Source organism: Electrona antarctica (assembly GCF_951216825.1).
Source record: "Electrona antarctica genome assembly, chromosome: 9".
Taxonomy (NCBI): domain Eukaryota; kingdom Metazoa; phylum Chordata; class Actinopteri; order Myctophiformes; family Myctophidae; genus Electrona; species Electrona antarctica.
Window position 1 is genome coordinate 50,301,380 of NC_136790.1, and position 12,885 is coordinate 50,314,264.

Genomic DNA, 12,885 nt, shown 5'->3' on the forward strand with positions numbered 1-12,885 from the left:
CTTCTCTTATGGGGGTCCTTCGCATATATTTTCAAATGGGGGTCCACGGGGCAATGAGTATCATTTTGGCATTTGTGGGGGTCCTTGACGTGAAAAGGTTTGGGGAACCACTGCACTAAGTCTCCACTAAGACAGTTGACTCTCACAGGAAAAAAGAGGCCACTCTTTTTCCTCCTTTTTTGCCAATGGGTTCCCAGATTGGGACGACCCTATAAGGCTCACATAAAATAAAACTGTAAAATGGTGACCAGTGTGCACTTTTCCAGGCGTGAAACCACCCACTGACTGGACACTCCACTGCACTCACTATTCATGTACAGTCAGTCATACAGTGTTTTACTTTTTGCAGACAAAGAGCAGGAGAGAGGCTACATTAACCACTTTTTTCAATGTGTTGTGAGCTTGTATATCTGTCATTTCAAAATCATTATACAAACATTTAAAATGGGACATTCTACATGATGAGTAGAGATTACTTTTACACAACAAAATAAACAGTATTTATTTCTGCATTGCTGTATTGATACTACACAAGTAAAAGTAATAGTCTTCTTTCACCACAGTCTGAGTGACAATACACACACCCCTCCATCAGGGGGCGAAAGCCAACAGTGCCTGGATAATTTACTGCGCCATGTGTGGGCTCCGTGTTTTTGGCAAATCTAGAACTTCCCGTTTGAGAGCTAGCAAATTTAAGACATCCGGTTGCTTTCAGAATAAAAGTGCCGTTAATTAAATCATTATTACATTACATTATTAGTATTATTATTACATTACAGTTATTGTAAAGACACACATTATGTTTCTGTGTAAAAAATAAGTAATTAAATAACGTAAAAAAGGTATCTAAATGCTAAAATCTAAATCTAAATAAAAATGCTATTCACTGGAGTGCATGGATTTTATAAAGTGGACACTGGACAAGCAGTAGAAGGTCTGCTGCTCGGAATTTGTCACCTCTCCCGCTTAGCGGAGAGTGGGGTGTGGTAGAGGACATCTCCCTGAACGCGTGCGTATGTCACAACAGTTGCCTCGCGGAGGCGTCTTTTGTCCAGTGTCCACTCTGGGTCTGGAAACGGCACTTTCTTTTACATTTGACAGCAGTAGAAGGTCTGCTGCTCGGAATTTTACACCTCTCCCGCTTAGCGGAGAGTGGGGTGTGGTAGAGGACATCTCCCTGAACGCGTGCGTATGTCACAACAGTTGCCTCGCGGAGGCGTCTTTTGTCCAGTGTCCACTCTGGGTCTGGAAACGGCACAATTTTTACATTTGACAGCAGTAGAAGGTCTGCTGCTCGGAATTTTACACCTCTCCCGCTTAGCGGAGAGTGGGGTGTGTTAGAGGACTTCTCCCTGAACGCGTGCATATGTGACAACAGTTGCCTCGCGGAGCCGTCTTTTGTCCAGTGTCCACTTTATAAAGTCCATGCACTCCAGTGAATAGCATTTATCCATTTAGATAACTTTTTTACGTTATTTAATTACTTATTTTTACACAGAAACATAATATGTGTCTTATAGCATCATATAGCATAATTTAAATGCTTAATTTGTAGTTTTAATGTGCAAATTAATCTTTTTTTCAATACTCTAGAGGGTACTCTTATTTTGAAGAGATCGTCCACCGGAAGTTTTATCTTTGCTAGCTTAGATTTGCCAAAAAAACAGTGCCATTTTTGGCTGGCTTGTTCTAAAAACGCTGTGGTTTCTTTGGCAAATCTAAAAAGTCAACAGTACTATAATTTGGGCTGGTTTAGGCTTGATTTGGCTTATTTCGCTTTCAAGATTTAGCTTGTTTTTGGAGGTGGCGTTGCTTATTTCTCTCACGAGAGTTGGCAAGAGTTTACCACCATAGGGTGAAGAAGAAGCAAATCCGCGTTTTTGCTCAACATTATCCAGGCCAGGGCTTTTATGCACGATTGGAACGTCAGAGGAATGGTTTTAATATAGATGATAAAACATTTGACATCATCATCAACAACAATAAAAACATTCAAGTTTCTCATCATCAGTGTGTGAAGAACAAGATAGCAGCGATGCAGACCACCATGTTGGAACCAGTGATCAAGTTACACAGAATAGTTTCTCATCACCAGAGTGTGAAGAACAGAGTTGTAGCAGCGCCAGTGATGCAGACCACCATGTTGGAACCAGTGATCAAGTTACACCGAATAGTATTAGGTATGTATTGTTTTAATAACTTGCTGTAATCATTTAGCAGTCGTGTAAAGTAACGGTCTACATGTAGGGGCCGGGGTACACGAGGACGTCGCGGGCTGTTCCCCGCCTAAGTTTGCGAACGATATAAAACTTTACTGCGTCTACATTGCGGTTATGTTAATTATGTAAGACGTCCACTCGAGACCGGTAAACTGCTTCGTTTTCAAGATAAAGATGCAGTACACATGGCTGGCCTGTAGGCCTAGATGGCCACAAAAAAAAAGAAAAGGCTTATTCTAAAAGTAGGCTATATGAAAGCGTTGGTATTTCACACAGGTGTTGCCAAATAACTAATTATCTTGATCAGATGCGCATATGCGTCATATCAATTTAATGAGCAGAGCAGTGCTGCTTCTCTCTCTGAGTCTGCACTCTGCACACACTGACTGACAGCTAAAGTGTATGCCTACTAAACCATAATATATGACAAACCTTGGATTAATTCTTCTGAAAACAGCAGCAAGCACAAAGTAAGTGTGAGTGAGAGAGAGAGAGAGAGAGAGAGAGAGAGAGAGAGAGAGAGAGAGAGAGAGAGAGAGAGAGAGAGAGAGAGAGAGAGAGAGAGAGAGAGAGAGAGAGAGAGAGAGAGAGAGAGAGAGAGAGAGAGAGAGAGAGAGTGCGCACCCCTTCTATTTTTTAACACGCAGCATCTCTCTCTCTCTCTCTCTCTCTCTCTCTCTCTGTGACTGAGACGCGGTCAATAATATATAGCATAAATAATAGGCCAAATATAACACTTTCCCTCTATCTGTGATCAGCTCCTCACACACAACTCCTCTCGTGCATGCCTGCTCAATCTCAGCAACTGTTTGCGTGCGTGCGGGCTGCAGATCGGCTATTTTTGGAGAAGAGATTTATAGACATTATGTGCAAATATAAAATAGCTGTGATACTTATATGTAAGTGGTTATGGTGAAATAAACCATTAACACTGGTTAGTTTGGAGGGGGCGAGGGGACTATGACATCACCGTTTCAGCAAATTAGGCGGCATTCGCTGTACACACGGAGACGTGAAAGTCGCGTCTCCAAACTTTCCCACTCTGGAAGGTAGTTTCAAAATTAGCCGTTAAAGTCCCCCAAAACGCCGTCTCCGTGTGACAAAAAGGGCAGATCGGCTAATTACTTGCCCGAGAAACACCGAAATCGTCCTCGTCTGGATTTCCCCTTAGACCTTGATTAGCCAGGCTAATCAAGGTCTAAATGTAGACCGTCTATAGACGTTGAAACGACGTTCAACGTCTAATCTAAGCCTAGACTGCTAAAAAACTTTTTTAGCCATTTAGACGTCTATTAGACTACAAAAATGCTCAGTGGGACATTTACCACTTCAACCCATAGCCTATACATTTCGGCCATTTGAAATAATTAACTTGTAGATCGGCTATTTTCAAATATTTTGAACTCATTTGAACTTGAGAAATGGGACGTTCTGCAATATGAGTACTTTTACTTTTAGTACTTTAAGTACATTTTGAAGCCCATACTTTTGTACTTTTACTTGAGTACATTTTTAATACGGGACTTTTATTTGTAACAGAGTACATCTACATTGCAGTATTTATACTTTTACTTAAGTAAAACATTTGAGTACTTTTTCCACCACTGTCATTTAGTTATATGCGCATGTACGCACACATGCATGTGTGGCGGGGTGGTATTGATTAAGGTAGCCAACTACGCCACCTGGGGAATTGCACCCCAGGAATATTATACTAATACTGAACACCCGGAGCACGTAATGACTCCCCAACACAGATTCAGTAACAATAAAGGCAAGGCAGAAACGTGTGTAACCAATATACAAAACACTTTATTAAATAATTGGTTAGCAATATATATAATTAATTAAAACATGGCATAGCAAGAAGACATTTAATTTATCAATAAGACGGTGCAAATATAGCAATATCCAACAACGGGGTTAAAGTGCAAGTGACTATAAAGTGCCTAGAGCTAGGGATATCACACCACTACAAGCCAGTACTGGGGGGAGGAGGGGAGCTGGGCAGGCTCACCGGTCCAGGGTGGTGGCAATACACAAACAAAACACAACACAGCAACTCAAAATAAACCACAAAGGAAAAGTAAACTAAGGGAAAAGGGGCATTACCACCACCACTGGACGGCCGTCAGCTGCTCCAGCGTAGCTTATCCCCAGCACCGGACCTATAAGGAGGATAAATATATATATCAGCACTTCACAGTGGGAGGTATTCTACAATGACAGTATTCTCTTCAGCCGGTCGTATCTAAATCACAATGGTATATATATATATATAGTATAAGATATAAATATAAGTGCACATATATATATATATATATATATATATATATATATATATGATATAATACACAATATACTTATATATACCTATATACACCCAGACACTGCATGAATACAATATAATAGAGGAATAGAATTAAACGAGAAGGGTTACAAGGAACCAGGCCCAGACTCAGGCGAGCAGCAATCCAAACACTGGAACCATTCGTGGCTTGTGTGATTGTTCTCAGACTCGGTGGCTCATGAGAATGGGTGGAATGGTAATATCCGCAAAGCAGCAGGTGTGGTGCTGGCCCTGAAACGCAAACGGCCGTATTAAGATACTACTTAACTACTATAGTTCGCTGAGGCAAGAACAGAGAGGCGCACAATGGGACTCACCAGCTGTAATGAGGCCAAGGCGTACTGCCGTTGTGCTTCACCGCAGCGGTAGCCAGGTAGATAAAGAGGAACTGTAAACAACAAAAGCCTGTTTATATTCCTCTGGCATCAACGACACCAAATGAATATATATAGAGAAGGAGAACCACCAATAACGTACCGGGGTGGCGTTGTGCCAGTTCACCACACAGAACTCCAGAAGGAGATGTTCACTGTGTAGCCCCGAGGCTAGAAACAAAACAAGCGGTCACAGTCACGTTCAACTTCTAAGGCAGGCGCTAGAATACACAGCAATGTGGAGAAACGTACCTTCACAGATGTGTCTCCCGATCGTAGAGAGCGTTCCAAACAGAGCGGAGGAGAGACAGACAGCTAATGGAAGACCTGCCGTCTTATAAATGCCACAAATCAATCCATTAAGCAGTGGGCGGAGGACGGGCCGTGACAGCGTGCGAACGCTCACGCCCATCCTGCCACACATGCACTGCCACTGTGCGCAGCCGGCGCACATAAAATAGAGAAGTACCGTGGTTGGTCCGTGACTACCGTCTGAATACTGTGATGAATTGAAAAGGGTGAGTCTACAACAGGCCAATAAGCCACCCAGTGGACCCTGACCTGTTGTAAAGGCCAGTAAACAAGTGTAAAGGTCCTTTCAAACGTGAAGCGATATAATGCGCCTATAGTTAATTTGCTGCCTGCGTTTTTGCGCTGAGAAGTCGTGGTGCGACAACGCAAGCATGGAACATTTAATATGTATGTTATATTAATATATATTAGTTATGTAGGCATTGCAAATGTGTAAAAGCCCCCCGGAGGGATAAATCTGGAGCGCCGCCTGCTACAATGTGACATGTTTTATGTTCATCATCTAAACACTATGGCTCTACATGGGCTTAACGAGGAGTTCGATATCAAACCATTCCTGTAATTCTTAATATATCTTGGTCTTGTCTTTTTAATTCTGTTTTTAACTTTTGCTATGATAGAATTGACAGCTACTCTCTGTATAGCTCAGGGAGCCTTGTTTCTACTTTTTGGACAGGTAGCCTATTTGGCATGGTGCATGGACACTTGCAAGTTGAAAATGTATGGCTCTCATTATCAAGCAGTAAATTCTGCTTTAAATTTGAGCGCGGGTTTTGACGTGTGCTCACGTCGGCACAGCATTTATTAAGTTTATTAAGTGATCGTAAACAGCTGATCCTGGCCTAAATTTGGTTGCAGCTTTGATAAATGTCACAGCTGAAACCGACCGTCATTTAAATATTCTCAAAACGCCACGAGTTTACGACATGAACAACCGGAATCCGACCAAACAAACGTGTTGAAATCCAATGCGATTATTATTATTTTTTTGAATGATGAAATTGTAAAGTGTTGCAATCCAATTTAAGTGAGATTTATGTTTAGTTATTGTAGCCTATGGTTAAAACATTGAGAGCTTCTGATCTGCTGTCTACTGCCTGCTGTGTTGTGGGGTAGCTGTGGAAACAAAGCCCTAAAGCCTGCCATGCAAAGCGACTGGTGTCTGTCTGTCTGTCTGTCTCTCTCTCTCTCTCTCTCTCTCTCTCTCTCTCTCTCTCTCTCTCTCTCTCTCTCTCTCTCTCTCTCTCTCTCTCTCTCTCTCTCTCTCTCTCTCTCTCTCTCTCTCTCTCTCTCTCTCTCGTTAAAGTTTCATAGTTAACACACCAAACGCCCAGGGTTATTTAATCCATTAAATCAGAGCGCCCAGGGCTGTCTAATACATAAGCTTTGCTTAGAATTGGACGGAATGATTTAGATCAAGAGTTATTCATGTTTTAAGATTTTCGGTCTCATCCGCTAAAATGGGGGGAAAGATTTTCGATGAGGTCCCACCGGGAAATAACATTGAATGTTACACAACAGACGCTCCCAGCCTGTGGAGCGATGCGATAGGTTTTGATATCAATAAATCTCCGTCCTTTTATCAATCTCCGTCCTGAGCGCTGGGCGTTACCAATTGATTGAACGGAGAACTCCGTCCTTGCCGCTCGGGGTGTTAAGCACCCCGAAAGCACCCAGAGCGTCAAGGACAGAAGCCATACCACTGTGACCAGTGTGGAAATGATAACAGACTCTAGGCTTTCACTTGCATGACATTTCAAAACTTGTTTATTTTTTTTCTTTTATATCTCCCCTCATCCTCCATCTCAGATGTCTTTCCTGCTCACCTATCAGTGGAGAAACATAGCTACTGTGACCAGAGTGGGAAGCACTACAAGAGACTCAAAATAGACAAGAGTTCTCATACAGGAGAGAAGCCCTATCACTGTCACCAATGTGGTGCAAAGTTCAGCAAAAACCATAGTCTCAAAGCTCATCAGAGAATCCATACAGGAGAGAAGCCCTACCACTGTGAGCAGTGTGGGAAAGGTTTCAGCAGGAAGTATAGCCTCGAACTTCACCAGAGAACTCATACAGGACAGAAGGCCTACAACTGTGACCAATGTGGTAAAGATTTCCGCACGAGAGGTAATCTAAAACAACACCAGCGAATTCATACAGGAGAGAAGCCCTATAACTGTGACCAATGTGGTAAAGGGTTCAGTCAGATAGTTCACCTACAAGACCACCAGAGAAGTCATGCTGGAGTGAAGCCTTACTCCTGTGACCAATGTGGGAAATATTTCAGCAGGAATGATCATCTCAAACTTCACCAGCGTACTCATACAGGAGAGAAGCCCTACCATTGTGACCAGTGTGGGAAAGGTTTCAGCAGGACGTCTCATCTCAAACTTCACCAGAGAACTCATACAGGACAGAAGCCATACCACTGTGACCAGTGTGGGAATGATTTCAGCATGAAGTCTAGTCTCACACTTCACCAGAGAATCCATACAGGAGAGAAGCCCTACCATTGTGACCAGTGTGGGAAAAGGTTCAGCAGGAAGTCGGCTCTCACACTTCACCAGAGTACTCATACAGGAGAGAAGCCCTACCATTGTGAGCAGTGTGGGAAAGGTTTCAGCAGGAAGCGTGATGTCGTATCTCACCAGAGAACTCATACAGGACAGAAGCCATACCACTGTGACCAGTGTGGGAAGGATTTCAGCCATAAGTCTAGTCTCAAACTTCACCAGAGAATCCATACAGGAGAGAGGCCCTACCACTGTGGCATGTGTGGGAAAGGGTTCAAACGAAGCAATACTCTCAAACTTCACCAGCATATTCATACAGGAGAGAAGCCCTACCAATGTCACCATTGTGGTAAATGGTTCAGACAAAAGAGTGGTCTCATACGTCACCGGAGAATTCATACAGGAGAGAAGTCCTACCACTGTGACCAGTGTGGGAAACTGTATAGGCTGAGCGGTAGTCTCAAACATCACCAGAAATCCTGCCACTAACAGTTAAACTTGTTGAGGGAAACTTTTCTGTAAAGTCTAAAACCACAAACGCCACACTATAAGATAGGGCAATGTAGTGACACATACTCACTGGTGCGCGCACACACACAGACACATACTCACTGATATGTGCGCGCACACACACACACACACACACACACACACACACACACACATGCGGGTAGTTCCGTGTCATCACATCTTTTATCTATATTGCTCAACACCCTGCCATGTAACAGTTATCCTTCGTGTGCATCTACCTGTGTGTGGAGACATTCAGTAAAAGTGACAGATGTGCTCGTATCACTTCCCCTTCTGAACACACAAACAGCCAATACGAACTGACAAGTGAACCCAACAAAGGTGCACATCTCGAGACAGCTGCTTGATAGATAAGGCCTTTTTTATGACTTTGGTGCCAAAGATTGACCAAACAGAGAGCAACTTCCCTAGTCATTGTTGCCAAGTCTTCTTATTATAAGTGACTTTTTTCAACCTATCTAGTGGTCCTCGCCAATGCTTATTGTATTATGGTACGATTTTTGTCTACTCTGTCTGTGTCTCAGAGGAGGGCTGTGTAGAGTTCAGAAACCTGCCTATAAGTGACGTCATCGATGGGGAATCCAAGCTAATAGAAACTGCTAACATGCTAACTATTCCTGGAAAGTTGGTAGCATGCTATAATAATAATAATAATTGTTATTGCGTTGATTAAAATCTAATCCACTTTTGCTGCCTGAATGTAAGATGTGCCTCAGTTGTTGATTTAGTTTCTTTGACTTGAAAACTACTTTTTTTAGTTTTAACTTTGTAATCGATTATTTTCAATAGGTTTTTTTGTGCAACTCCAGTCATTTGCTTTTCTTTTGTATGTTTTGTCATCAAAAGTGTTTCTCCTGAATTGGACAGCTTTTGTGGGCATTTTACCTATTTTCATTGTATCCATTTTATCAAATATATTTGTATTCTATACACTTCTATAAACTTACGAGTCCGTTTTTATTTTTTTTAAATCCATTCAGTAAACCCAAACCTATACAGTTGTGCATAATTGTCATTCTTAGTATTAATTGAGTGAGTTTAAACACCTCAGTGACCTGTACGTTCACCACAGAGCTGGGATTCACTAAAGGTGAATTGGACAGATTTCTGCCTGGTCCTCCATTACCAGAGATGACCAGATTAATTTAATTGAATAAATGACACAACATAGATTGACCACTGTACTGGTGCACCTCACCCCTGCCCATTTTGATAGGCTGGAATGGCTTAGGGGTGATGACAGAGTACAGAAACTACAAGATTCACTACACCACCAAGATACCCATGTAGGCTACCTTGCACAATACTTAATACATTACATAATGTCAAAGTCCACAATCACAACACCAGAGGGAGTTCAACAAAACACTTTCAACCCAGATTTGGCTCAAACTAGCGGTTAAATTAATCTTGCTCCTATACCACTATAATGTGGTACGCTCAACAAACAGTCGTTAAGAAATGTGAATCCTCCTTCAAAACCCCTCTCAAAGAGCACTTAAGGGCGGCTGCAATTCGAAACTGGCCCCTGTAAAAAAGTAAAAGTCCCTCCACCCCCTTCTATTGTTCTAATCTATATACTGTTCACATATTCCCCTTTTTCTGTGTATTTGGTGATTTTTATTTTTCCATAGATTTGTATATTTGTATGTCTTTAAATGATTTGATGAATTGAAAATACTACAATCGTCAACGTCCGTATACGTACCTGGGGAAAAAAAGAGTTAATGGCAATGGTGGGTTAAGGTAGCCGAACGGAGTTAGGGTAGCTACATCTCTGGGCCACGCCACGGAATACCCACAATTTGTTCTGTGTTCCCGCCCAGACAAACCTCTGAATGACATCATAGTGTATTAGTGCAGGCTGGACCCCGCCGAACCAAAGAAACGTTGACTGTAGTATGGCCTTATAGTATGTTTTGGACTTAAGTTCGAAACAGAGCCGAATGAGTTTCAGGGCACAGGCCTGCAGACCAGTTTAATAAGTATAAGTGCATCATGACCAGACACAGTTTTGGTTTCATCTTCGGGTGTGTGTGTGTGGCGATATAAATACAAAAATTAACTTCAGTTGATTTGTATTTGATTAAGTCAGTGCTAATATTATGCTACCATTCATATTCCACAGCATGTCCACTAGAGAACACTGATAACATGGTTTTGGGGAATATACAGTAAGTCAGAGAGCATAGCCTCAGAATACAATGTTCCATGCAAATCTTTTTCTGTGACATTCTTTATGTGCTGCGGTGCGGCCTCCAAACCCCATGTGGAGAGATGCACTTCACAGAGAGGACAAAACGGTAACAAACTACTAAAACAAACTATGAGGAAAACAACTGTTCATTGATAAAAATATATTACATATACATATTGCACAAAATAAGTAAAAAACAAACAAAAAAAAACAAATCCATGGGTAATACTATAGTCTTTAACAACTTAACCACTTAAACGGTATACTTCATTGGAACAGAACTCTACCCTAGGACCCCTCCTTTTCCCCCTCTATTACAAATCCCTTAACTTTAAAGGACCCATTTTCCACATTATAATGAGTAGACAGAAATGGTGCCACATTGTAATGAGCATTATAGTGAGGACCTGTCATGAAGTTCGGTTGAAAGTGGCTTTAAAAGCCCTATTTCAGGTCTTGTAGTTCTATAAGCAAGCTTGTGACCCTGTAAAGCTGCTATTTTAGCTGTATTTTTTTATTTTATTATTATGTTATTAAAATCAAAAATAAATAGCGTGTATACTCTGCCACAGTAAATCACTCATCTTCATCCCAGGACCGGCTGCTCCTCATCCTCACTGTCCATATAGAACCGCTGTACGCTAGTCCAGTGGTTCCCAAAGTGGGGTCCGGGGACCCCCAGGGGTACCTGAGGGAGTTCCAGGGGGTCCCCAGCTAAATGATAGTTTGGAACCAAATGGACCTTTATGGTTTTGTAACTCTGAGAGTGTACAAATGGAACCAAACGGATTGGTTCCATTTGTACGCTCTCAGAGTTAAAATAACATTGATTTTACAATATAAATTGGGGGTCCCAGAGATAGAAATGCCATTAAATGGGGGTCCGTAGACTAATGCATGTCAAACTGGGGGTCCTTGAAATTAAACGGGTTGAGAATCACTGCTGGAGCCGTCAAAATCTTCTCTTATGGGGGTCCCTGCAGGCATATCTCTTCAAATGGGGGTCCGCGGGATAATAGGTGTCAATTTGGGCGTCCTTGACATGGAAAAGTATGGGAACCACTGCGCTAGTCAATGGGGGAAAATACTGCAATGAACTTTGACAATAATGATTATTAACCCATTAAAACATTGGTGTCATTTTCAATTTTAGCTATACTATACTGTATATAGCACATACTGTATGTTCATAATTCAATGTACTGTATAGGCCTAGAATGTATTTGTTAAGCAAACATATTAATCTCAAATATTTGTGCGTCCCTGGAACAAAATATTTTCAGATCAGGGTCTGCTGCAGCCAAATACATCATTTTGGGGGTCCTTGACATGAAAGGGTTTTAGCACCACTAGCCTATATATAGCAATTATTTTAAACTTTTGGCATTTAGAAGAGAAGACATTAGAAATGGCCTCAGGTCTTAACCCATTCTGGGCGGGAACCCATTTTGGTGTTCTAAGCATTATGTTATGCTTTAGCTATTGAAAAATAGCAGATCTACAAGCTCATAGGTCTGCTATTTTTGAAAAAAATTCAAATGAATCAATCATTGATTGAGAATTACAGTACATTTCAACCACAACTCAATACAGAAACTGTTAACTGTGAGTGGACGACACCATAAAGCATTACACTTGGTGAATTGATGAATTGAACAAGGTGGACCCTCTTAACAAGTGTAATGCTTTATTGGGTCGTCCACTCACAGTTAACAGTCTTTGTATTGAGTTGTGCTGGAAATGTACTGTACTTCTGCAAAATGTTAATAAAGATTTCAATCAATCAATCAATCAATCAATCAAAGTCCACCATTTTCAATTAATCAGAACATTTAGATGGGAATTGAACGGGTGATCGAGGGCCAATGACATAAACTGACTCCGCCAGCTGGTGGCAGCAGAGCAGCAATCTGGCTGCCCAGCCTGCCCTCAGAAGGCATCACATCTATTTCCGCAATTTTTGGATTTTTTTTTTCTTCTCCAGAGTTGCTGGAAAGAAATGCGGTTGCGATTTTTTGGGGGCTTGTTCTAAAAACGCGTTTTTGCTCAACAATATCCAGGCCAGGGCTTTTATGCACGATTGGAATGTCAGAGGAATGTTTTTAATATAGATCCAGATGATAAAACATTTGTCATCATCAACAACATTCAAGTTTCTCATCATCAGTGTGTGAAGAACATTGATAGCAGCGATGCAGACCACCATGTTGGAACCAGTGATCAAGTTACACAGAATAGTTTCTCATCACCAGAGTGTGAAGAACAAGATAGCAGCGATGTAGCCCTAGAATGGCTCTGTTGTTACATACAGTATATACAGTATTTCACATACAGAGCCATAGAACGGTCGCGGTTACTTTCATGTCGGACGTTAACTGGGCGGCCTTAA

At 41.7% G+C, this 12,885-nt stretch overlaps 1 protein-coding gene across 1 annotated transcript; it reads left to right on the top strand.

Annotated features, from left to right (window-relative positions):
• The first annotated feature begins 1,697 nt into the window (after positions 1-1,697).
• On the top strand, positions 1,698-9,197 carry LOC306929098 (uncharacterized protein). Its single transcript, XM_079509490.1, has 2 exons — positions 1,698-2,180; positions 7,065-9,197. Exons 1-2 carry the CDS (start codon positions 2,036-2,038, stop codon positions 8,255-8,257), a joined length of 1,338 nt encoding a protein of 445 aa, XP_079365616.1. The 5' UTR covers positions 1,698-2,035; the 3' UTR covers positions 8,258-9,197.
• The last annotated feature ends 3,688 nt before the right edge of the window (positions 9,198-12,885 follow it).